Source organism: Eptatretus burgeri, chromosome 4, assembly GCF_056783735.1.
Source record: "Eptatretus burgeri isolate ZD-2024b chromosome 4, Ebu_testis_v1, whole genome shotgun sequence".
NCBI classification, from domain to species: domain Eukaryota; kingdom Metazoa; phylum Chordata; class Myxini; order Myxiniformes; family Myxinidae; genus Eptatretus; species Eptatretus burgeri.
Genome location: NC_140964.1, coordinates 42,854,504 through 42,882,420, shown reverse-complemented (window position 1 = coordinate 42,882,420; position 27,917 = coordinate 42,854,504). Strand labels below are relative to the sequence as shown.

General features: G+C 44.2%; 2 protein-coding genes across 8 annotated transcripts in view; one reads left to right on the top strand and one right to left on the bottom strand.

Annotated features, from left to right (window-relative positions):
- The window catches only part of PDE6D (phosphodiesterase 6D), a 71,116-nt gene that overhangs the window by 7,694 nt on the left and 35,505 nt on the right, over positions 1–27,917 (top strand). The window lies entirely within an intron of this gene.
- LOC147027908 (peroxisomal targeting signal 1 receptor-like) overlaps positions 1–27,917 on the bottom strand; it is a 69,673-nt gene that overhangs the window by 37,504 nt on the left and 4,252 nt on the right. For all 6 annotated transcript variants that reach the window (XM_085877666.1, XM_085877667.1, XM_085877663.1 and 3 more), the window contains exons 3-4: positions 15,154–15,292; positions 11,377–11,536 (exon numbers count right to left, since the gene is read on the bottom strand). In XM_085877666.1, the coding sequence (XP_085733792.1) occupies positions 11,377–11,536; positions 15,154–15,292 (299 nt within the window). The remainder of the gene's footprint in view (positions 1–11,376; positions 11,537–15,153; positions 15,293–27,917) is intronic.

The following is a 27,917-nucleotide window of genomic DNA, read 5'->3' as shown; positions in this document are numbered from 1 at the left end:
GTGATAAACGCATTTTTTTCCAACTTCAGTGGCTTATAATTTTATAATGGACTCCTCCAGAAAGCTAATATTGCAAATATTTACTAATTGGCATCCAAATTTTTCAATTATGGCATCAGATAGCTTCTGGGATGCATATTTCTCACTCTATAGGAAGCTAAAAATAGCTTTTTGGCCAAAACGAGCTAAAATAAGGTGAAACGATAGGAGCCCTCCTGAAAATATGGAACAACATCGAATTTTTTCCTCATAACACAGTGATTATAGGGTCATTATCTATCCAGAGATACATTTTTGCTGGGATAATACAGTTAGGTGATGAATTATAAAAGTTTTAACATAAGTCCTTGCCTTCGAGGGCTCGAAAATGGACCAATTTTGTCCCCTGGTTTGACCATGTGGCTCGGGGTTTAGGATCTTCATTTTTTTTTCTAAAGATTTCCTCATATAAGATGTGTCTACTGACCAAATCATTTTATCTAACGCCCATGGCTTCATATTAAAATTAATTTTTATTTACATGCACGTTTTTTTTTTATAATTATTCACTTTTTCATATTCAGAAGTTTATAAATCTTAAATGGAACTATCCAGGAAAGAGTTACTGCAGAATTTTATAAACTGGTATACAAAATTTCAGGTTGTGGCATCAGAATGTCTCTAGAAAGCACATACTACTAATTTTAGGAAGCGAAAATATGGCAATTTGGTCCACTTGGTACAAAACAAGGTGAACTTGCAGGGGTGCGCATGAGGCTAAATTATGCTTCTTATTAGACATTAGTGATAAGGATGTTATTTATTCATAAATACATGCTAATGATTACTTTCGTAAGTGATTGCAAATTATAAATTAGAACTAATTTGATTAGTTGAGTCGCAACTTTTTCATTTACAGATATACAGAGACAATGAATATTAGTAATTTTTATACCTTAGAAAACTCTTTAATGACCTTTCTTTCATCTTTTATTGGTTCACGAAAAAATATTTTCACGAAAAAAATATTGGTTCACGAAAAAAAATAAGTGACCACCATATTCATTATTGTTGTCTGTCTGTCTGTCCCGATCATAGCTGCGTGGGTTGTGATCCGATCCTGACAAAATTTTGGTGGGAGGTTTATATCATGATCTACTTATGTTTTTCTGAAAATGGGCGTGGTGCGCCCATTATGGGTGGAGCCACGCCCAAAAAACGTGTTTTTAGGGGGTAGCCAATTTCAATTTGCATCTTCTCCTATGGGGTTTGTCGAATCTGACAGGGGTTTCGGTATTTGGTTAGCCCAATGGCACCTGCATAGCCTCACGGAGCTCGATTTTTCATTTTCGTCCCAAGGTCAAGGTCACAAGGTCACGAACTTAGAAAATTGTGAATTTTGACATAAAAAAATTTCTTCTCCGAGGGGTTTGTCTAATCTGGCAGGGGTTTCGGTATTTGGTTAGCCCAATGGCACCTACATAGCCCCACAGAGCTCGATTTTTCATTTTCGTCCCAAGGTCAAGGCCACAAGGTCACGAACTTAGAAAATTGCGAATTGTGTTTTTAGGGGGTAGCCGATTTCAATTTGCATCTTCTCCTAGGGGTTTGTCGAATCTGGCAGGGGTTTCAGTATTTGGTTAGCCCAATGGCACCTGCATAGCCCCACGGAGCTCGATTTTTTTTTTTTTCATTTTCGTCCCAAGGTCAAGGTCAAGGTCACAAGGTCATAAACTTAGAAAATTGTGAATTTTGACATAAAAATCATAAGACCACCCAAACTTTGAGAGCTAGAATGACAATATTTTTAAAGCATAATCTTAAGGTCATTCCCCACCTAAAGTCTCGAAACCATTTTGCTCTATCTCAAACACCTTGCCCGTGGCGCCCCCTTCAAGTTTGTTTTTACGCTGATTTCATCAAAGTATGGATAATCCGAGGAATGCGAAATGCCATAAAGCCTATATGATGTTATATTGTTCCTGTAATGTTCCAGAGGAAGTTTTGCACCAAAGGTCATAATCTTTGACCTTTAAAGGTCACAAAGGTCAAATTTTCAATGTTGTGGGAATCGAACCGGGTTTTCGACCTTCTTCGACGAACTAACTCCAATAAGCTATAGCACGCGTATCCTGTTTCCTTATTTTAATGTCCACAACATTAATTTGTGACCTTTAAAGGTTATGCAAAGGTCAAATTTTTAAAGTTGTTGAACGAAACCGGGTTTTCGACATTTTGCAGCTCATAACCTGTCACCCGTACCACATAATGTTGATCATTTTTATAACTTGGTCAAACATTATCACATTGTTTCATCCTTGACTTCTGAAACAATCTACATCGTCAAATACCGCTCATGAACCATCGTCGTCTTCAGACTTGTGACATTCATTATCATGATTATCTAGCACTCAGAGGCACAGAATTCTACATCTTAGAAAACAGGTCTTGAACATGCTTAAAGTCATGCTGTGACAGTTGGTACTGACGTTCACCAGATTTTATATCAGGGGCCTCAACCACACAAAGAATGTCGAGTAATGGCACCCAGCATTGATCTTTCTTTTTTCTGGAGGCCATGAGAATGTGTTACCCCTTCCTTGCTTCATGAAGTTCACAAACACATCATTTTCATCATCATTCCTTGTGACAATGTTCCCAATGTACCATTTTCTGTCATAAACACAAGCAATATATTTCCCAGCCTGGTATACATCCAGTTCAGTTAGGGTTGGGACTAATAACTGGGACAGATGAGCTTGTGTGGTTTCCGGTCCTGTGCATACTGTTGATGATACAGCATCAGAAGAAACCCTTCTCATCTCCAGACGTGTTGAGGAGATTGGCAGGAAACCATGGTGTGACCGTGTACCAGCAATGGTTGTTGCTGCTCTGAAGCGCTTCTCGAGGTCATACTCCATTGCATTTTGTTGGATTTCTTGTGATGTCACAAAGAAGAATTTGATCCCTCTTATATTCTTCTCTGCCCACTGGAACATCTCTTCAGCTGTCAGAATCTGATTCTGTAGAGTGGCCTGCAAACTTGCCCTTGCATCAAGGCACTTCACAGTTCCTCCAATCCCATCACATTACTCCATCTAGTGGTGTATGTCATAACTAATGACTTCAAATAGAGAACTGTAGGAGATGTTTTTTTAATTAAAACCCAAGCATATGTTTGGATTATCATTACAAGAATTTATTTTTGAATGAAAAATGTACTTATAATTGTTAATTTATGAGAAGAATAATCTAAGTTGTTACATAACCTCAGTTAATACCCCCTGCATATTCAGCATTTTTGGTCAAAGTGGCATTTTCAACTTCCTTCAGATAGAAACGTATGCATTTATCAGGCATTCTGATAACAGATCCTTAAATTTCATATGCCAGTTTATAAATATCTGCAGTATCACTTTGCTAGAGTGTTCAGTTTCAGATTTATAAGCTCATGAATATGAAAAAAGTGAATAGTTATAAAAAAAAACGTGCATGTAAATAAAAATTTATTTTAATATGAGGCCATGGGCGTTAGATAAAATTATTCGGTCAGTAGACACATCTTATATGAGGAAATCTTTTGGAAAAAAATGAAGATCCTAAACCCCGAGCCACATGATCAAACCAGGGGACAGAATTGGTCTATTTTAGAGCCCTCGGAGGCAAGGGCTTCTAGTAAAACTTTTATAATTCACCATCTAACTATTATCCCAACAAAAATGTATATATGGATATATAATGACCCTATAATCACTGTGTTATGAGGAAAAAATTCTAAGTTGTTCCATATTTTCAGGAGAGCTATTATAGTTTCACCTTATTTTAGCTCGTTTTGGCCCAAAAGCAATTTTTGGCTTCCTATAGAGTGAGAAATATGCATCCCAGAGGCTATCTGATGCCATAATTGAAAAATTTGGATGCCAATTAGTAAATATTTCCAATATTAGCTTTCTAGACGAGTCCATTATAAAATTATAAGCCCCTGAAGTTGAAAAAAATGCGTTTTTCACATTTGGCATTTTTAGGGCCAAATTTCAAAGGTCTCGAGAGATAGATATTTTTTAAACTATGAGGAATTGAAAGCTCATCTTTTGCATGGCGGGTAGAGCCATATAGATGTACATTTAAGAATTTTTCAGCAAAATCTGAGGAGGTGACCTGGGGAGGTTTTTGAAATTTAGGTGAGTTGGCACGGAATGACCCAACTTCACAGATGTCGACAATGGATGAGTACGTTAACCAGCATGGGAAACAAGGTGTGAATGATGTTATGAGTGTTAGCTCTGTCAGAGGAAATATGGCTGGACAGGGGATTACAAAGGAAGGAGACTGGATCAAAGGCCAGAGGTCAAAGATCAGAGGGGCTGGATCAAATTGGTGAAAAATTACCGGCTAAAGACGAAAGGGAATTGAGGCATTCATTAAAGGGTTGTAAAAACAGAAGGAAAGAGAAATAGTAGTTCGGTAAAAAAGAGGAATAGGAGGAAGAAGACAACGGGGACAGGAAAATACACATAAAATGTAACTGCCCCCCCCAAATATAACCGAGAAAAAACATGGAAATTTATATGCTATTATGGTATTCCGACCGACACTATCCTTCACACAGACTCCTATTCCGACCAACACTATCCTTCACACAGACTCCTATTCCGACCGACACTATCCTTCACACAGACTCCTATTCCGACCGACACTATCCTTCACACAGACTCCTATTCCGACCGACACTATCCTTCACACAGACTCCTATTCCGACCAACACTATCCTTCACACAGACTCCTATTCCGACCGACACTATCCTTCACACAGACTCCTATTCCGACCAACACTATCCTTCACACAGACTCCTATTCTGACCGACACTATCCTTCACACAGACTCCTATTCTGACCGACACTATCCTTCACACAGACTCCTATTCCGACCAACACTATCCTTCACACAGACTCCTATTCCGACCAACACTATCCTTCACACAGACTCCTATTCCGACCAACACTATCCTTCACACAGACTCCTATTCCGACCAACACTATCCTTTACACAGACTCCTATTCCGACCAACACTATCCTTCACACAGACTCTTATTCCGACCAACACAATCCTTTACACAGACTCCTATTCCGACCAACACTATCCTCTACACAGACTCCTATTCCGAACGACACTATCCTTCACACAGACTCCTATTCCAACCAACACTATCCTTCACACAGACTCCTATTCCAACCAACACTATCCTTCACACAGACTCCTATTCCGACCAACACTATCCTCTACACAGACTCCTATTCCAACCAACACTATCCTCTACACAGACTCCTATTCCAACCAACACTATCCTCTACACAGACTCCTATTCCAACCAACACTATCCTTCACACAGACTCCTATTCCAACCAACACTATCCTTCACACAGACTCCTATTCCGACCAACACTATCCTCTACACAGACTCCTATTCCGAACGACACTATCCTTCACACAGACTCCTATTCCAACCAACACTATCCTTCACACAGACTCCTATTCCGACCAACAATATCCTCTACACAGACTCCTATTCCGACCAACACAATCCTTCACACAGACTCCTATTCCAACCAACACTATCCTTCACACAGACTCCTATTCCAACCAACACTATCCTTCATACAGACTCCTATTCCGACCAACACTATCCTCTACACAGACTCCTATTCCGAACGACACTATCCTTCACACAGACTCCTATTCCGACCAACAATATCCTCTACACAGACTCCTATTCCGAACGACACTATCCTTCACACAGACTCCTATTCCGACCAACACAATCCTTCACACAGACTCCTATTCCGACCAACACTATCCTCTACACAGACTCTTATTCCGACCAACACAATCCTTCACACAGACTCCTATTCCAACCAACACTATCCTTCACACAGACTCCTATTCCAACCAACACTATCCTTCACACAGACTCCTATTCTGACCGACACTATACTCTACACAGACTCCTATTCTGACCGACACTATCCTTCACACAGACTCCTATTCCGACCAACACAATCCTTCACACAGACTCCGATTCCGACCAACACAATCCTTCACACAGACTCCTATTCCAACCAACACTATCCTTCACACAAACTCTTATTCCAACCAACACAATCCTCTACACAGACTCGTATCCCGCCCGTGCTCTTCACAGAATGTGCTCTGTTCTGTATATTTCCTCAGTAAAATTTTCTTGCAATTCAGTAACACAAGATTCGCTGCCAACTTCCATAGACAGAGAGTTTACATCAATCCACAGTTTCTTTGTCCTTCCCTGGTGTTGGCTCAGTGGTTAGGGTGGCGGCTTGGGATCCTAGGGTCCTGAGTTCGAGCCCCGTGGGCTGCTGAATTAACACCAGGGGGTTGACTCAGCCTGTCATCCTTCTGAGGTCGGCGAAATGAGTACCAGTGTAGCAGCCAAAAGGCTGCACACAAAGGGAAGGGGTCTTGATGGATTTATTAAATCTGGTATTGGTGTGGTACAGGTATGATGGGCTGAATGGTCTTCTCCTGCGCATAAAAATTCCTTGCAATTCCATGTCCCTTGTATTGAATAACTATTCACAAGGGTCTCCTCATCCTATTACATGACATAGTATGTATTTTTTCCCCCAATTTGTCCTACACTTCTTTGCTAAGTGGTCAATTTACTTGTACTGAACACACTGTTCTAAAGGCGCTGTCACACCTTGACGATTTTGCCAGCAATGGCAACGTATAAAAATGTATGTAAAACGTTGGCGTACGCTGAAATTTTGATGTTTTTTTTAAGTTTTGGTCGTATTCATAACGTGTTGGTCGTATGCATAACATATTAGTAACGGGCACAGAACGTTTCGTTGTCTTTTCGATAACTTGTACCAATGAATGCTTCGCCTGTTGTCGGCGTTCACAACCGATGCCCAACGATAGTTTAACTTAGGCATAGCACGCTGCACGTATCGCCGACGAACTCGTGGCGTAGCCTGTTAAAAACCTGCCGCTCGCCGATTTAAATCATAACCGCCTGAGAATTTGAAGTGTCAACATCGCAGTCACACCTTGACGATTTAGCCAGCGTATGCCGACCTATGAAAAATGTGTCTAAAACGCTGGGACACGTCGAATACGGTATGGGTAAGTTGTGTATACATTAAGAGCACGCTGAAAAACGATGAAGTATGCTGTCATATTTCGTGGTACGTCAAGTACGTCGTGAAATTTCAAGCATGCTGAAAATTTTACGACGTACTCACCGTATGGCTCACACGTTCCGCTACGCTGAGAATAAGTTGTAGGCACGATATGCGATCGTTGACACGCGTCGACACAAGTTCCTTGAAAGTTACTCATAAGTCGAAACACGTCGAGGTAATGTTTAGCATACCCGAAACTTATTTTCTCCGTCAAGGCACATTTTCTTTTTTTCTCCTTGGCTCCGTGAAGGCACGTGACGAAATATCTGAGGTTGTTGTTGTTGTTGTTGTTGTTGTTGTTGTTGTTGTTGTTGTTGTTGTTTTATAAAAAATTTTTTGGTCTATCACGAATTTTAAAATATATTCGGACGTTTGCTTTTAAGTTTCGACATCAACTGACAATATCCTCAAACAGAAAATATTCACAGAGGAGGAACTAAGAATAAGACATGAGCAAACTGAAGAGGCAATCGGACGTGACGTAACGGCACGTGATGAAATATCGGAAGTTATTGTTGTTGTTTTTTTTAAACGCTGCTAATACGCCATTATACGGTAGCTGTAAATTAGAAACACGTTCAGTAAGTTCTGTGGTCGTCCGGAAGACGTCAATCAAATATGTCTACATACGTCAATATGCGTTGGAGGTACGTTACACATAGGTTCAAAGCACGTTACTCATAGGTTAGAAATAAGTTTTGGGTACGCTAAGCATTACCTCGACGTGTTTCATCTTATGAGTAACTTACAAGTAACGTGCCTCGACGTGTGTCAACGATCGTGTAACGTGCCTACAACTTATGGCCAGCGTAGCGGAACGTGTGAGTCATACGCTGGCATACGTCGTAAAACTTCAAGCATGCTAAAATTTGAGAACAACCGCAAAGTACAACGATGAAAGCCAGTGTACTACGACGTATGGCAGTGTTTTTCAGCGTGCTCTTAACGTATACAAAACTTACCCATAACGTATTCAACGTGTGCCAGCGGTTTAGACAAATTTTTCATAAGTCGGCATACGCTGGCTAAATCGTCAATGTGTGACAGCGCCTTAATTGAGAATGTTGGATTCCAGACTGTGTGAAAGCGGTTTCGACTGCGGTCGTCTTTTGCTTTGATCTGGTTCTGCCTGATTTGGGCATTTTTCTGAGAAGTCTTCATGATGTAACAGCAGTGCAAGCTGAATTTGTTTCACGTCTTTATTTGCCATCTCTAAGACGATGCTTACCTCACAGGTCTTCTTGCCAATCCAATTCTTTATTTCGAATGAGTCTCATTCAAAGGTCCTCATAAAGAGTCTCGCTAACTCACCAATCAATTCAAAAATGTAGAGTTCAGAAATTGTCCAAAATCACAGTGCTCCAACAATTCCTTCATTTCCAGAATAGTGTCCTTCCTTGATTGTCTCTCCCCTTTCTTAAATTCCATGATCTCAACTTGTAAATGAACAATATTCATCCCCACAGTGCTTAAGAACAAAACTTTCTTCTTGGCTTCATCCATCTCCTCCTTTACTATAAAATACACCTGTAAACTATCAATATAATACTTGGCCCTAAAAAAGTCCTCTATAGTCTCATCAGACCCTTTAGCTTCCCTACAATGATCCAGGGTTATTAACGTTATTGCCAATGTAATATAGTTTCTAATTACTCAACTTGACACCAAGACAAAGCAACATGACTAAAAATGGCATTTGTGAAAAACTGATGACTGTCACTGTATCAACCAAAATCTAAAATGCCCTTTTCTGCATCTCACATTGCACATATACCAAGCTTCATGAAGCCAGATTATTGATTATGGAACATAAATATTAATTGTGAGTGGCACAGAACAGGAGGAAAAAATGGACAGAAGAACAAGTTGAATGAGAGTTGACAAAGATCATGGAAAGGTTTTGGGGTCAGGCATGAGATGGTCATGATCTTCCACCTTGAAGAACCGGAGGGAAGAGCAGAATCTGACAGGCATGGGGACGTGATTTCACATGCAGAAGAAAAAGAGTTAAGATAAGTTGAGTTAAGCAGGGTTGAGGTCAACAGAAAGCTAATGCATGGAGATGATGGAAAGGAGTGAGTTGGTGGATAGGTGCTTGCGACTTGTTGAAGTTGGGTCGGGGAGGATTACTGAGAGGACAGAGCAACGTTGCAGTTCGGAGTGAGTATGACATTGAAGCTAGTAACCTACCCGCAGTGGGAAAGCGACAAGCCTTGTACCTCGGTCTCTTTGGCACCAGGAACTTTAACCTCCACCACAAGCAGGAGTACAAGTTAGAATTCAGGAGTAATAGGATAGGAAGCAATACTCAACTGAAGTGTGTGCAAATGTTTTGTCTTCTGTGAGAAATTGATTGGTGCCAAGGAAGGATTGACCAAGCAGGGTACACCCGGTCAGTGTCGAGCTTTGCCTCGAAGCTAGCGAAAAGGTATGATGCATAAGGTAGACGGCAATGTCTGACGATTAGTCCCAGAAGGTGATGCTTATTCCGATTTTAAAGACTGTGTTTACAGAAGGTGATAGCAGATTAAAAGATGCTGTAAGGCATTTATTCAGGATCAGTTTACTTCATATATGAAACTCCTTTGGGTTGAATATCATGCATGCATCAAGGGTGAGACCAAGATCTGATGTCGTCTAGGTCAACTAAAAAAATAATATCTCGATGGTACCCATCTGCCATTGAGGTCGATAACTTTTCATGGCGGTACAAAGGGTTTTTCGGGTATGTAGAAAGATAACTTGTGTTTGTAAATATACAAACAACTTTGGATAAAGAAAATAAATTTGTACATTTTGGGGAAAATTACTTGTATCTGGGTGATAGGGTTCAGGATTAATTGTACATATTCATTTGGATTTTATTTGAAAGGAGAATAGCTCAGAGATAGCAAACTTGGCTTTGAGCTGTCTAGTTTGGGTTTGATTCCCATCATGATGATAAAATGTCATCCTGGTGCTCCGTTGCCTCAATGAGTACGTCCTCCTTGGAGGGACATGATGCCATGCTTGGCATTAAAGAAGGATGACAAGTTTTTGAAGATGTTAAGCCAACTGCCCTGTTAGAATTCACTGGTGGATGTTAAAAATTTGCATATTTGTGAATGAGTGCAAGATGCCTGCGAACTTATAATTGAGGTTAAGCTCTGCTGGGTCATCAATGAGTAATATATGGGTGAACCCCAGCTGGCCAAAAGAGTCAGAACAGCCTCCGAGGGGGAAACGTGACCTCATCGTATCGCCAACAAACACAGCCTTGCCATGTTGCTCATACAAATGAGAATTTGATTTATTGTCCGGTTTTTGGCAATATGCTTGTGTTTATGCCACACTGTTGATTAAATTAGAATTAATTGCCTGAACATCTGGCATCTGAAGTCTGAAATCCTCGTTCTTCTATTCCCTCACTGGAACAATGTTGGAAAACTGCGAAATGATTTTGAAAAGTCAATACGGGACAAGCATCCTTGACCATGAAAGCGTAGATATAGATGTGTATGCATGATTCATACGCAGCAGCTCTGGGATATCTGTGCTGAATTTTCCTGGTGATCTAATAATAGCTGAATGGCTGTCTGCTGATTGGGAAAGCATGTTTGCCATTTTGAGGCACCTTGGGTGTGAAAATGCAGATACATCTCCAAGAATGCACTGCCTCAAGGATGCAAGCAGCTAAGGAAAAGGGAGGTGCTCCGCAAACTCGCAAAACCCCAGAAAGCTGGAAATCCTCACTTATGCGTATCCTTCCTTTTCGTCCAGGCCTCTTTTGTCTAACCTCCAAATTTTTGTTTGTACTAATCATAACGCTTGATTTGCATATCGAGAGTAAGACATGAAGCTTGCAACAAAAAACCTACTGATGACACAGCAGCTTACAAGTAGGAAAGTCATAATGAAAATAATTGATCATCAGTGTAATTAATTATAATCAGCACAAAGTAGGGATTGCAATGAAAAGCAAATTGTAACTGCGTAAGAGTGGAAAGTAAGAGAGTAAAAATCGTGAAATACAACACCACCAGACCATTAAAACCAGTACTTAATTATATCTCAGCCCAAAATGCCTTACTATACCACAACAAAAGTCCATCATATCTGATCAGTATGAAAATAAAGAAAATTTTTCTTGAAGCATTCAATAAGCAATATGCATTGTTTTAAGCACGGTTATTTACCGGTTGTCTGTGTTCCAAGGCCTGTCCAGTCTGTGCCAATTGATGAACCAAGGCTGGATGGGTCTTGCGACTTCAAACTTGATTTCTTTGCCAGTGGTGGTTGGTCCTTGGAGTCGGAGTTTAACTTCAGTTTGCACATTTCTTGTGGTTCCCTGATTGGCTGAAATGGTAAGAGGGTTTGGGGATTGTTTCGTCAAGCCATGTAATGGAAAACAGGTTTAAAACATTAGCATTGAAACGTGGTTTTATTTTTATCAAGGTTTTCCACTTCCAAGCAATTATCTTCTCTCTATGCAAGCAAGTCCGAAACAAGAGGAGGCGATCTGGCCCATCATATCCGGCACCGTGTAATTACTCCAGTCTGTGTTTTATGCGTTTTCCTCTGTTGTCATCTGTCATTCTGTGTTTTTTACCTCTTCCCCCAAAGGTGGTCGGTGTTTTCATCCCTGTTTGTTTGTCTCTCTGTCTGTGAACAGGATATCTCAAAAAGTTATGGACGGATTCAGACGAAACTTGGTGGACAGGTCTGGTGTGTGACAAAGACGAATTGATTCGATTTTATTGAAGAACTGGATCCGGATACTAGAATTTTTTTAAGTGATTCTTCACTGTTGAGAGGTAGGGCCAACAACGATATAGATAGAACACGATATTTCAAAACATTGTGGATGGATTCGGACAAAATGTGGTTGAGTATGGTAGGTGATAAGAACAAGCTGATTCGATTTTGGTTCAGGTCCGGATGCAGATCCGGCTTATCGTTGGGCGACAAATCGTAAACCGTTTAGCCTGGCGGAGGTATGCACTTTACCAAGTGCTATTCTAGTTCTTTTATCTTAAACTAGCTGAAGTACCTGACGTTGCCCAGGGAAATTCAATGAAATATATTTTAAAATATTTCCTGCATTACAAATTGGGGAATGTTGGCCTTATGGTTTCGCATGAATTACCAATCTTGGGCATTGCAAAATGCACTAGGACCACTTTCCCTTCTTTTAAGTTCTTTTTATTAAATTTATTTTGAATTGATTGCTCCTGGGAACAATCAAAGCAGTGTATAAGCAACATACTCACTCAAGGCCTGAACACAGTTGTAATAAACCTGTGCAAAGTAATCTTAATCTTGCAGAGTGGAGGGTTTTACGGTGGCTGGAGTGCAAATCCTGCCACCAACTTCCAAAAAAAACAGTAACCCAACTGCAGGAGGATGACCGCAGACACAATTTGGCACGAGGAATGGATAGCCATTGGCTCACAAGGAGCTCCTCCGTCCTTTGACAAGTTTTGTTTTTAATCCTGCTGTGTGTCCATATCATACACCCTCCTTATCAGAAAACCTGGTGGGGGAGACGGTTTAGTCGCCGACAACCTGACCATGAAACAGGTTAGTACAGGTTTACATGGTACCTGTAGCAGGTCACAGATCCAATCTGGCTTGACCTGACAACAGAGTCGCAGGGCCAGGCTTAATGGCAGAGCTGAGCTGTTCATGGAGTTGAGGCGTATAACTGTACGTGCACTGAGGGTGGATAAAGAAGCCAATGTGTGAGGAATCTGTGAAGGGGGTAGAGCATCACCTGTGGTCAAGTGGTTCTCGTCTTGCTTTCAGGGGAATTCGCGCATTGCGTTCATCCAAGCCTATCCCTCGGTGTACTGAAGTTAGAGCGAAGGGTGGTGGGCTCTTAACAGAGGAGTCTGAAGTGAAGGCCCGCTGGGCCAGTTACTTTGAGCTGCTATACCAGGCTGATCCACCAGATGTCGAGTTGGATGTCAGGGGTGTTACTATCCATATTGCTGACCCTCCAATCAACTGTGATGCACCTTCTTTTGTGGAAACACAGTGAACTGGTTGAAATTGGGTAAAGCTCCAGGGATCTGTGGCCTCCATGCTGAACTTCAAGGCTGGTAGAAATACTGTACTCATGTTGTTGCATGCAGTTTTGTGCTCTGCCTGGAACACAGGCATCATCCCAACTGACTGCAAGAGGGACCTTGTTGTCCCTCTCTGGAAAGGGAAGGGTGATCACCAGGACTGCAACAACTACTGAGGGGTGACGCTGCTCTCAGTGCCGTTCAAGGTCTTTGCTCGGATAATTCTTGATCGGATTCGCCACCGTTTGCTTGAGCAGCATCGTCCAGAGCAGTCAGGCTTTACACCAAAGAGGTCAACGATTGACCATGTCCTTGCTCTTCAGGTCCTCACCGAACGCAGACAAGAGTTTCGGCAGGGGCTGCTTGCAGCCTATGTTGATCTCTGTAAAGCGTTTGATTCAGTGAATCGGGATGCCCTCTGGAGGATTCTTGGTCGTTGTGGGGTGCCACCAAAACTGAACAATCTGATGTCTGAACTGTACTCTGGTACAGTGAATGCTGTGAGATGTGGTGATACCATCTCTGACTTATTTCCAGTTGTTACTGGAGTTCGTCAGTAGTGTGTACTGGCCCCACACTTTTCGGCACTTGCATGGACTGGATTCTGGGGAGGATGTCGGAGAGATCAAGCTGTGGTGTATCGTTTGGGAATGTCAACATCTCTGACCTTGATTTTGCAGATGATGCAGTCATCTTTGCAGAGACTCTGGATATCCTTTTGGGGGCCCTCGAGGTGCTGAATGAGGAGTTGGAGATGCTGGGATTTTTATTTATTTATTTATATGTATTCAAGCCTGGTGTTGGCTTAGTGGTTAGGGTGGCGGCTTGGGATCCCAGTGTCCTGATTTCAAGCCCCGTTGGCTGCTGAATTAACACCAGGGGGTTGATTCAGCCTGTCATCCTTCCGAGGTCGGCGAAATGAGTGCCAGTGTACTGGTCCCGGTGTATGCCCCGGTTAGAATAGGTGTACCATATCCCTGTGTGTCGTAAGAGGCGACCAGGGTTGGCGTCAGGAAGGGCATCCGGCCATAAAACATTGCCTCACAAATAGCCAAACCCCTGCACAGCAGGGAAAATGGCTGTAAAAACGGTCATTTTTTATTTATTTATTTATATGTATTCATTGTCAAGGTTCAACACGGAAGTAGCACACAACCAACAACAACCACAGCCACCATGACAACTACATGTTATAAAAGATCCTTTTTTCGCATGTTCGACTTAATTTTACATCCTCATTGATATTGACAGATCGATGTGCAATATGTTTGTGAAGTACAACATGTTTTCTTTTGATTAAAGCCATCGGCGATGTGACGGGTCGGCATACCTAGCGTGTATAAATTTTAAGCGATTAAACTATTTTCAAGAATTTCGATGCAGTGCATTGTAGTGTAGGAAGAATTTTATTCCTGAAATTTTATTCCTGTTCCACCCCCCCCCCCCGCCCCCCAACAGTCCTGAATGTAGATTAACAATGTTTGAATTCAATCAAAATGGTGGTTCTTGTTCCTTTAGTTATCTTAAGTTTTCATGAATCTGAGAAAAGAAAATTGCAAGTTTTAAATAAGGTGTCATAAACATTTGGGTGATGTCCACCTCACTAAACATACACTGACACTGAGATGGCTTCGACTTCTTGGTCTTACATTGATACATGGAACCTAATATGAGGTACTCAACCCGATCCCTGTATGATGTATCATCTGTTCGTTGATACTTGCTTACATAAGAGTGAACAAAGCCTCAGGCAGGGAGGATATTTGACATAAGGTAGTTGTAATTTTGAAAATGATTGAAGCCATTCGTTCAATTCTAAGCCATTCGATCAAAGACTTGTAGAACATCGTGGTTATTTTGACCATATAAAACATAAAGCTGACGCTGCCCGTATGCAATATTCACCAGAGATAGGCACTGCTGCTGTTGCCACAGTGATGTTAGGCTGCCTCCATCACAGCAGCTGAGGTCCCCAGAGCTGCCACCCGACTCTCGCAGCTCTGCCATTGCCATGACGACGGGTGCCTGCTGGCCCTCCCGTTCCCTGACGGGGAAGGAGGTGCAAAGAGATTGTAAACGAGGGACAGGGTAAGAATGAGGGTGATTTTGAAGACGATTAAAAACCCACATGCAATGGTATGTTTTCCAAAAGTACTTCAGAAGACAAATGAATGAATAATTCTCAGATTTTCATTGATAATGTTATAATTATAATGTAGTAAATGTAATTGGGGGGAATGTGGTGGTGGTGGTGAAGCTACATTTAAAGAATATTTGCCTCTGAGAAGGAAAATTGAAATCACCTGATTATATAATTGAGAATGATTTGTAATTACACACATCTTTTTTAAAAAAATCATTCTCAGGTTATTAATTCATTGAATGACTAACAGAACGGGAACATTGATATTGTTACGAATCCGTGCCCGCCAGCGTGCGATCGGCCGCTTTCCACTAATAGCAGCCGCGTCGCCCACCGGACAGACAATTCAGTCGTGACCCTCTTGGAACTACCGCCAAGGAGCTAGCCACGGGTGGGGGTTTAACCTCACCACAACCCAGTCCGAATTCTACCCGCGCGAAATAGGGTGACTCGCCGAATGTCGATATACCTAAGTACTCGCGTGGGTAACCTACCGAGGGGCTGCACCGCACCGCAGGTCGGCCTGGGACACGAACTGCTTAAGCGGTCCGTTCCGTACTACAGTGATAACCGAGCGGTGTTATCGCCGACCTCGACGGATCCGATTCTCTTTACCGGGCGTTCAAAACCCACTACTCATTCAACGATGCAAGATGGCTTTTCAAAAGGGAAATAGGACACGACGAATGGGGTACATTGCACACAAGGACATTTATTCACTATACAGCACAACACAAGCAAGGGCAGTCATGCAATATACAAGCAACAAATAGAATGCAAAAGCAATACGACCGACTATAATTATTATTTACAAGCACAGTCACTTACACAGGTTTTAACTTAGGGGACACGGCGCCACAGTATGCATACCAAAACAAAAGAAAACCCCCCTCACAGGCAAGGGGGTAGACGGGGTCCGTAGACCTTTATGGTCGTGGGCCGTGGATGACCGAAAAGGCCCACGAGACCGTGCAGGTTACCTGCCCCCTGTTTAGTGGTCGTCAAGTCCCTCTCCCACGACTGTCAGCGTGGTCGCACCTGGTTCTGGGCCTCCCACTCGGCCGGCGAACCCTCTCCGGCACCCCTTGTCCGGACGCACAGGTCCACCACACAGCCGGCTCTGCTGCGCCAACTGGCCACTCACAAGGCCACGAGTGCAGGAACCAAAAGAGAAGAGAGAAGAGGCAAGCCTCGAGCATGAACCAAGAAGAGAGGCAGAGCGAAGCCCCAAGGGGTGACCAGCGCCACGAGACCAAGAACGAGAGCCCGCGAGCCTCGTGCGCGTCCGCCCTTTATAACGTGAGGCTCCGCCCTTCGCCCCACCCCACATCTGGCTCCACCTCCCTTCGAGAAGCTTCCCGAAAAGGGGCGTTCCTCACTCCCTACTGCCTCACGCCGTGCATCCACCAATCGGGAGCGAGCTGCCCAACCGCTTTCCTTCACACCAAGCTCGGGGGATTCAGGCGGAAGAAAAATCCGTGCATTCATCGAGGCACTTCCTTGTTGTTTCCCTCCTTGCGTTCTCGACGGTTTCCAACGTGGAAACCGTCGTAGCGTGGTCCGTGGAGGATGGCGTTCGTAAGCGGGCGTAGTGGCGAAGATGGTGGTGGTTGTTGTGGTGGCGATTGTAGCATGGTTGGCGTTGTGACGTAGTTGGTGGTGGCAGTTGTTTGTGTGGAGGTTTGTTGCGTGCTTGGCGTTGTGACGTACTTGGTGGCGGTTGTGGTTTGCGTGGTTCAAAATAACGATAGATAAAGAAAAACGGCTATCTCAAAGAGTCGCAGCCCGGTGAACACGAACAATACCCTCAAAACAACGGTGGGGAAACCTATCTGCACATAAACTTCCCGGGATAACTGATCTAAGGAACCTTTATGATGTATTGCGAATTTCCACAGCCATAACAATATTTAGGAAACAATCTATACTAATAAGTGTGTGTGTGTGTGTGTGTGTGTGTGTGTGTATGTATGTGTGTGTGTGTGTGTGTGTGTGTGTGTGTGTGTGTGTGTGTGTGTGTGTGTGTGTGTGTGTGTGTGTGTGTGTGTGTGTGTGTGTGTGTGTGTGTGTGTGTGTGTGTGTGTGTGTGTCCTCCAGAACTCCAAACCCATGAAACCTAGCAGCCGAAAACTTTACATGCGTAATGGAACTCCAAAGAAATGCATGAGTGAAAATTGGGTGTTTTGGTGAATTAGAACACCCCTTTTGAAGATAATTAAAGGCCTATTTAATTATATCATTTATCAGGCGCATCTTCAGCCACCTCACTCTCTCGGGTCTTGAGGCATATCCTGGGTTACCTCGCTGGTGATCTGAAGCCATCATGTGTTTTTGGCCTGCTCAACCATGCCTTGACTTGGAACAGGCTGGAATGATTTCTGAACAATAAAGTTTTCTTTTCACTTTCCTCACTCGTATTATCGAATGCCTGTTCATCAAAGCTACGAATCACTGGGTACATTGCAATGCTTATAAGCGGCCAGAGATGCCACCATTTGTGGCTTTATTTCATTTATGCACGTCATAACCTCGAGAATCTCTTAAACTAAGCCGAATGACAAAATTTAAGCTCCAGAATTCAACTTAGCAGCAGTTCCAACTGCTAAAAAAAAAAGTTCATTTGTCCAATGTGGGCATCGCTTGGGTGTTTCCAGGTGCACGGGTTTATGTGACCGACGGAAATGGGTAATCGCTTGTCCAGCCAGGTGTTCCATTGGAGTGCTTGCTTGAGTGCTTAAGCCACTTGGAAAGTGCTCACTAAGCTGCTTCGTTGTTTGTTTCAAAATTACAGACCTGTCACTTTGCTGATGGAAATACCAATCTTTGCGGAATTGCGAAAAACAAACGGAATAAAAATTAACATTACGCTTATTTTTTTTCGACTGTTCGGACGATTATATTTAATAAAGAAAAGTTTAAGGAATGTGCAAAAAGTGGAACTTCTTTGTCACAATGCCGTGCTCTCTAACCTGCATCGATCTATAATTCCAGCTGTGTGTGTGTGTGTGTGTGTGTGTGTGTGTGTGTGTGTGTGTGTGTGTGTGTGTGTGTGTGTGTGTGTGTGTGTGTGTGTGTGTGTGTGTGTGTGTGTGTGTGTGTGTGTGACCGCTGTTTCTCGACAACCTCTGGTCCGATCTAATTGAAACTTGCCAGGTATGTTGCTGGGGACCTGAGGATGTGCCTTTTCAAGGTTTGATATTAATCGGACAAGTGCTTCCCAAGTTATGGCCATTTATTTACCAAACCAATGGGAAGACACGTTGCGTGGGCATGGCCGATGGTGAAGGGAAGCACAGCCACGTTCCCCATTACGGGTTACAACGTACGAGCTTCCAGAGAGTGATGACTTCGTGTATTCTAATAATTTCTCGATTTCTTATGCGCATTTATAGATAAACAGAATGGCCCAAGTTATGATCGTTTTCATATTAGACGGTGTATAAATTTCGGGAACATCAGAGTGCTGGTATGCTCTGAACCAGGAAGTAAATTTTTTCTCTCTCTTCTCTTCTCTTTTTGTTTTTCCTTGCCACGACATTGCGAAAAGGTAAAATACGTTGGCGCTAATTGAATAATTGGGTATTAAAAATAAATTGCGAATAATCGTAACTGCGAATAATATCGAACTTCCGGGTCACGCACGTACGGGCACGTGAGAGCGAAGAAACGGCCTGTGTGGTTTATTTATTTATTTATTATTATTATTATTTTTTTTTTTTTTTTTACGGGCACGTACTAGTTTACAATCAATGACGATAGAGTCGACAGGGGTCCTTTTTTTGTTTGGCAATTACGTATGCAGTTTTCTTTTTCCTGTTTTGTGCAATCTGCATTCATGACAAAATATCAATATAAATATACTAATAGTTTCTGCAATATATTAATAGTCGGCAGTGGCTAAAAACTAAGAAGTATGTGGACAGCACACACGAAGGTCGGACATGGTGGGGTTTGTGGGTGCCTGCATGTGAGCACGTTGGAGGAATGCATATGGGAGTGGGGCATGCAGGCAGGCCTTCGCCAGGTCGATAGGATGAGTTTTAATTTTAAAATGCTCCTGCCTGGTTTTATATGGAACACGGCAGTTAAAAATAAAACGTTGCTGTTTCGGCGCATTTTATCGCCCTGGTAATGCCCTGGTGTGCTGCCTACCCTCCCCTCGCACTTCCTTCCATTTGCCGTTACACTGCCTTCATTTCCCTTATGCTGCCTTCCCTACACCTCCCCTCATGCTTCCTTCCATTTTCCCTTACACTGCTTTCATTCCCCTTATGCTGCCTTCCCTACACCTCCCCTCACGCTTCCTTCCCTTGCCCTTACACTGCTTTCATTCCCCTTATGCTGCCTTCCCTACCCTCCCCTCACGCTTCCTTCCCTTGCCCTTACACTGCTTTCATTACCCTTATGCTGCCTTCCCTACATCTCCCCTCGTGCTTCCTTCCCTTGCCCTTACACTGCCTTCATTTCCCTTATGCTGCCTTCCCTACACCTCCCCTCACGCTTCCTTCCCTTGCCCTTACACTGCTTTCATTCCGCTTATGCTGCCTTCCCTCCCCCTCCAGTCATGCTTCCTTCCATTCACATTACGCATCCTTGCCCTCCCCTTACGCTCCCTTCATTCCCCTTATGCTACCTTCCCTCATGCTTCCTTCCCTTGCCCTCACACTGCCTTCTTCCCATCCCCTCGCACTGCCTCCCCTTTCCCTCGCGCTGCCTTCCACACCCCTATGCTGCCTTCCACACCCTTACACTGCCTCTCCCCCTCCTGCACTGCCTCTCCCCCTCCTGTGCTGCCTCTCCGCCCGTCTGTGCTGCCTTGCACACCCCTACACTGCCTCTTCCCCTCTGCGCTGCCTTTCCCCGTGTCTGTGCTGCCCCCCTCCCTCGTGCTGCTCCTCACCCTAATGCTACCTTCCCCCACTTCGCACTGCCTCCCCACCCCACGCGCTGCCTCATCCCCCCTCACCACGCTGCCTTCCCTCCCCTCATGCTGCCTTCACCTCCCTCTGCCTTCCCTTCCCTCCCCCTATTACTATCCTCCCAAACCCCTCCCCTCATGCTGCCTTCACCTCCCTCTGCCTTGCCTTCCCTCCCCCTATTGCTATCCTTCTCCCAAACCCCCTCCCCTCCTGCTGCCTTCACCTCCCTCTGCCTTCCCTTCCCTCCCCCTATTACTATCCTCCTCCCAAATCCCCACTCCCACCATACAACTCTCTGATGGTAAAGGAGAGAAAAGGGTGTCAAAGATTGTGTGAATTGGACAAATGAAATCTTTTGTTTTTTTAGCAGTCTCTTTAAACCCCCCACCCCCCCCCCCGGCTTTCTCTGAAGTCCCCATATCAAACACATGTCCAGAACGCCCCCTTCCCCTCCCCACTACCCCACCCTCCACCATCTTCTCCTTTCTCCCTCCTCTACCCCTTCCCTTCCACTTTCTCTCCCTCCCCCCCCCCACACAATTAATATTCCGATCAGCGAAGCGACGGATTGTATTTGCTTGTTTATATAACAAGATAGAACACGTGTCTTTCTCCTTGGAGATGTATTTCCTTTATCTCTGTGTACCAATGTGAATCCATTATTTTTTTATTCCTTTAAATATTTATTCACCAGGATAGTTTAACATTCGTGCACTCACTCACCTTTGAGTTGTCTATTCCAGAGTTTTATTGCCTGGGAATAGGATCAAGCTAAGACCGTCATATGGTGCGGTGCCATTGCATTGTGGAGCACGCCATCCTTCAGAGGTAATGTTATGTTGTCAATCATGAATTATATGAGGGGACCATTTTGAATCATTAGAAACCATTTGTGTTCTATAACCGCCGTGGCAGTTGCTTCATGAAGAAAACCTTCAACCCCATGCTCAGAAATGAGATCAAACAAAGTGTAGCTGTCGGTGCACCCTTTCACGAGAAATTTGTGCCTCTCCGTTGAGAGAAAACGTTCCTGTGATTTGGTTCATGGAAGAATGCACAAACCTGTCAGTCGCATCCATCTCGATCGCCCTGCAAGCTGGGCTTTCTGGTGAAGGTGTTCAATGGGTGTTGTTATTCCAGGAAGACCCCACGAGAAGTCTTTTTATGAACACGATGATCAATGCAGCCGCTGGAGTGAAAGATGACCGGTTACTTTGGATACCCACTTGGGAGCAATTGAGTTTTGGTTTGCCATCGATCTTTCATGGCTTGAGGTTTGAAGCATGCAAAATTTTCACTATTCAACTCTTCTTGAATCTGGGCAAACAGTGTGCGGCACGTTGGAGTACGCTGCTATCCTCGATGGTTTGTACCATGACTACATTTCTAATTGATTAGGTCGTTTCGTGGATTAAAGCACACTTTGATCCATTGACAGGGGTCTGCTTACATCCATTAAACTTCCTTCCTCTGACCCTTCCATTCACCCCCTCACACAAACACATCTTTGCTTTCTCACCCACGCTCTCACCCCATTTGTCATTATCTCCATTTTCCATTTTACTCCTCTCCATTATCTCTTACCTCCTCTCTTCGTTCTCCACTGTGTTACCATGCTCCTTTATCCTTCCAATCACGGTTCAATCCGACAAATCCCTTTAATTTATTTTGGCCTTTTCAAATCAAGGTAAGGTGGTGTAAATTTGAAAAGGAAACCGAGCAACTCATCTTGACCACAACTCCACTAAACTTCGATCACAACCCTCATACCACCACTGTTGCGAAAACTTGGTGACTTAAAGGTTCATGAAAATTATTTTTTTAATGATAGTCCATACAATGATATGGAATTGATTGGCTGGAAATCGAATGGCACAGTGGGAGATATACCATTCTGTCTGATTAGTACAAAAAGGCAACCGGCAAGTATCATGGCTCAGAAAAGTTTCAATCTTAAACTCTCCATTAAGGACTTCAGGACAGGATGCGAGTGCAACACTTCAAAATGAAGAGCAATATTCCATGGCCAAATAATGGGGGAACTGAAAAGTGCTAAAAACAACAACTCGGTGTTCTCTCCGTGGGAGATGCCAGACAGTATCACAAGTATGAGATATGTCCAGAGATATGGCCCTGACCTCTCCGTGGGAGAGAACACCTCGATGTTTCCATATTGCTTTTCCAGTTAAGTCAACATCTCTTTGGCTATTCTCAGACACCTGCCTCAATGCCGGTGAGTCTGGCAATTCACTCAGGCAGATTGCCAGGGACTGCAAGCAGCCATCTCTCTTCAGCACTGGTCTCCCATATATACTGCCCCTGATGTTAACTCAGCCTGGGAATTCTTCCACAGAAGCCTCCTTACTCTTATGCACATATTCATCCCATCTCATCTTCAATTATCCTACCCTTCTTCCCACCCATGGTACACTGAGGTCGACAAAATGAGTGCCAGCTTGCTGGTATCCTGTGTCGGAGTGGCGACCTGTCCAGGATTGTGCCCAATAGCCAAGGAGACTGCTTAGGCAACACCAACGCTCTGCACAGAGTATGGTCCTGATGGATGGATGGATGGTACACTGAATCCTGTGGTGAGGCAGTTGCTCTGAAACAACTTGCTTTCTCTTCCTGGAAGGCAAATCTGACCAAAGCCAATCTTAGTGCTTTCCAAAAAGTTTTCCAGATGGTCCTTTCGGAGAGAGATGGTGAGTGTGAGATTTGTCAGAATTGAAAGACATATTCCAAATGTTTGACCAGTTTGTGATGCTTTTTTTTTCAAGGTCAGAAGAGAGGGAAGAGGCAGCAGCTTGTCTGTCTGAAGGATGGGGGATGATGGGAGACGTTCTTGATGTTGCCAGTGGATGTTTTAGAACTCACCATAAGTCTGTGGTTGACCAGTGCCCCAAGCGAGATACTCTTCTAGTCTTGGGGGATTTCAATGCATCGACTGGAACTGATATGGATGGTTATGAGACGTGTTGGTTCGGAGACCGGAAAACAAGTGTGTGTCTGTTTTCAGGAGAGCCAGAAAACAACATCTGTCCAACCTCAAGATTGAACTTTCAAACTTGTCTCCCTCCTTGAAAACCTGGTAATGCCTTGTTAAATCTGTCTCTGGAGTATGCTCCCCTTCCATTCCTTCCCTCTCTTCAAATGCCACTACAGCCGACTCTTCTCATAAGAAGGATGAATACCTTAATGCTGTGTTTGCTTCCAAATCTTGTGTCCCCAACCCTTCACTCTCAGTACCACCCATCCTTCCCTGTCATACCCAATTGCTCTTGGACTCCGTGTCGTTTGCACCTGAGAAGGTGGAGAAGGTTCTTTCAACCCTCGACTCTGACTGCAACTGGACCGAACGGCATCAGCTCACATGTCCAAAAACCTGCTCTGTGCTGTTGCACATCCTCTCTCTGCCTTTTTCGCCCTATAACTTGCGCTCGTTCATCTTCCATCTGCTTGGAAGTCTGCCAACATCACTGCATTACATAATAAAGGAGAAAAATTGATTAGCTTACTATCAATATACAGCAAGGTCATGGAATTCATCATTGCAGTTGATATGAATTCCTTCCTTTTCTCGAACAACTTCATCTCAGATCACCAATTTGATTTCAGACCAGGTCGTTCCACCTTGGACATGCTGTTTTGACTCACTCAACAATGGGTGGAGACCCTCAATGTCAGGTCATGATGTCAGGGCAATTTCTCTGGACATATCTTGTGCTTGTGATACTGTCTGGCATCCCACCTTGCTCTCCAAACTCTCTGCCTATGGCATCCAAGGCCAACTCCATGCATGGCTTACTGACCTCCTCTACTCTCATAGCCAAAATGTGGCACTCAACGGAATCCTTTCATCTCCTCTCCTGTCAAGGCTGGAGTGCCCCAAGGCAGTGTTCTAGGCCCATTCCTATTCCTGATCTTCATAAATTATCTCTCTGACTCTCTGGAAAATCTTCTTTATCTCTTTGCTGATGACTACACCCTATGCCATGACATCCCCATCCTTCAGACAGACAAGCTGCTGCCTCTTCCCTCTCTTCTGACCTTGACAAAAAAAACCATCACAAACTGGTCAAACATTTGGAATACATCTTTCAATTCCGACAAATCTCACACTCACCATCTCTCTCTGAAAGGACCGTCTGGCAAACCCTCCTATCTACATACTTGGCAGTCCTCAAAGGGCGGAGGAGCTCCTTGTGAGCCAACGGCCATCCATTTGTAGTGCCAAAATGTGTCTGCGGACGTCCTCCTGCAGTTGGGTTACTTTTTTTTTAGGAGGTTGGTGGCAGAATTTGCACTCCGGCCACCGTAAAACACTTCACTCCGCAAAACCAACAAATGTTAAACCTGAAAACCCACTTCATCGGAGTACATCCTGTGCTGCTGCCCTCCGCAGGGCAGCTCACCGGATGATGGGATTGGGGAAAAGCCTTTGGGACCCCAATTTCTTGAATATAGGAGGAAAACCACGGGGTAAACCTCCAAGGTCAGATTGCGTTGGTGTGTGGCGAAGTGGTGCTGATGTGTCATCCACAAGATGGCGGTCTCCTTGGGTTAACCTGTCCCTTCAGGTGGTTCCTTCAGGTGGGTGTCTGGAATGTCCTATCCCGAAAAGAGGATGATCACCTGTCTCTATTATCATCTGAGCTCAAGCGTTTGGACATCGGTATTGCAGCACTCTCTGAGGTTCGGAGAACGGATAATGGCGAGATCATGCCGGGTGGTTACACCTACTGTTGGTCTAATCACTGATGATTACCATGCCCAAGGAGTTGCTGTAGCTGTGTCCAACAATCTGACTCCAATGATAATTGAGGTAACACCGGTCAACAAGCGTATTATGAGATGAAGGATTTGTAACTCCTTGGGTCTCGCTTCCCTGGTCTCTGTATATGCTCTGACTGAGGTTAGTGATCTCACCATGAAAGATGCATTCTATGCCACGCTCGAGTCTGTAGTTGATCAGTGCCCCAAGCGAGATACTCTTCTTGTCTTGGAGGATTTCAATGCATCGACTGGAACTGATATGGATGGTTGTGAGACGTGTGTTGGTCCTCATGGGTTCAGCGCCAACAGGGTCATCGCTGGACATGGTATTCCAATTCTGGTGGTGTGGCAAATGAGATCGACTATGTGCTCGATGATGGTCACTGGAGGATGATCCAGAACTGTAGGGTCAACCGGCGTGCTAAGTTCCTCAATACCGACCACAGACTTGTTGTATTAACTGAAGTTGCAGCTTGAATCCAAAAGAATGGTACCATTTCAGCCTCGGCTGGATGTGGGCAAGCTCAAGGATTAGAGGTTAGCTGAGAAGTTTGCAAACAGGCTGAGTGGGGGTCTGGGTGCTTTGGGGAATCCTGAAGAGTTGTGGAGTGCCTTCAAGAACACCGTCCTTGATCTTGCCGGTGGATGTCCTGGAACTCACCATAGGGCGAAGAATAATTTTGTCTCTCAAGGGACACTGGATACCATTCACAGGGTCAGGCTTAATGGCAGAACTGAGCTGTTCAGGGAGCTGAGGAGTAAAACTGTACATGCACTAAGGGTGGACATGGATGCCTATGTGTGAGGAATCACCTGTGATCAAGTGATTCTCATCCTGCTTACAAGGGAATTCGCACATTGCATTCCTCCAAGCCTGTCCCTCCGGTGTACTGCAGTTAGAGTGGAGGATGGTGGGCTCTTGACAGAGGAGTCCAAAGTGAAGACCCACTGAGCCAGTTACTTTGAGCGGCTGTACCAGGCTGATCCACCGGCTATCGAGTTGGATGTCAGGGTTGTTACTATCCCTATTGTTGATCCTCCAATCAACTGTGGTCAACCTTCATTTGTGGAAACACAGGCTGTCGTGAACTGGTTGAAATGGCGTAACACTTCTGGGATCTGTGGCATCCATGCTGAACTTCTCAAGGCTGGTGGAAATGCTGTACTCATGTTGTTGCATGCAGTTCTGTGCCCTGTTTGGAACACAGGCATCATCCCAACTGACTGGAAGAGGGGCCTTGTTGTCCCTCTCTGGAAAGGGAAGGGTGATCGTCAGGACTGCAACAACTACCGAGGGGTGACGCTGCTCTCAGTGCCGGGCAAGGTCTTTGCTCGGATAATTCTTGAGAGGGTTCGCCACCATCTGCTTGAGCACCAGCGACCAGAGCAGTCAGGCTATACACCAAAGACGTCATCCATTGACCGTATCCTTGCTCTTCAGGTCCTCACGGAACGCAGACGAGAGTTTCAGCAGGGGCTGCTGGCAGCCTCTCTTTATCTCTGCAAAGCGTTCGATTCAGTGAATCAGGATTCTTGGTCTTCGTGGGGTGCCACCAAAACTTATCAATCTGATATCTGAACTTTACTCTGGTACTGAGAGTGCTGTGAGATGTGGTGATACCATCTCCGACTTATTTCCAGTTGTTACTGGAGTACGTCAGGGGTTTGTACTGGCCCCCACACTTTTCAGTGCTTGTATGGACTGGATTCTGGGGAGGATGTCGGAGAGATCAAGCTGCGGTGCATCGTTTGGGAATGTCAAGATCGCTGACCTTGATTTCGCAGATGATGCAGTCATCGTTGCGGAAACTCTAAATATCCTTTTGAGGGCCCTCAAGGTGCTGAATGAGGAGTCGGAGCCGCTGGGATTACGGGTTTCCACGGTCAGAACGAAGATCCAGGCTTTCAATGACATCTTGGATGCTGCTATCTTGTACCTCTTTGTGGTGAGGATGTTGAGGTTATAGAGAGATTCACTTACCTTGGCAGTGATATTCATGTCTCTGCTGGCTGTGAGCCACAGGTCAACAGACGTCTGAGTTGGGCCTGGGGAGTCATGGATTCACTGGATCATTGGGTGTGGCACTGCCAGTACCTGTGCAGAGGACAAAAGTCTGAGTCTTCAGGTCCTTGGTGCTTCCAGTCTTGCTATACGTGGTCGCTCTGTCTTCTATCACCTCGTATCTGTTCTTGCACCCTCTGCATTTTCAGTGCTTTGTTCCCCCAGGATTCTGCAGGGCTGACGCAGTCCATCATCAACCCCCTTCTGGTAAAACTATCTAAATCTAGGATTGCTGCTCACCTCCATTCATTTGTTCCTCTTTTTTCTTGCCTGTGGAATCAACTTCCACATCCTCTTCAATCACATTCTTCCCTCCAGGTCTTCAAGGCACGTGTTCAGCACCGTCTCAGATAATCCCCAATCCAAGACCATTTCTTTTCTACCCTCTTTAACCCACCCAAATCCTTCCTCCTTCCAATTATCCAGTTTTCCCTCCTTGGAGTTTCCTTCCGTGTCCATCTTGTCCACCTCATGCATCCTGTCTATCCATCTTGGCCATCCCATGCACGCTTGTCTTTTGCGTCCTGTTTGCGTCCTGATCCGTTCGGTGTACTACCTCTTCCATGAGCCTCAACTATGTATATACAACAACAAAAAATCATCAAAACATCTTCATTTAGTTCCTACGATATGTTCCCTATCAATTCAGATTAAAATTTGATCCATTCCTTTTTCAGGATTTTTTTTTCTCCCTCATGAAATCGTCAGGAGAAGCTAAAGCATGAAAATCAAGGATAAAGATGTTAAATCAAAGTATTTAAATTAAAAA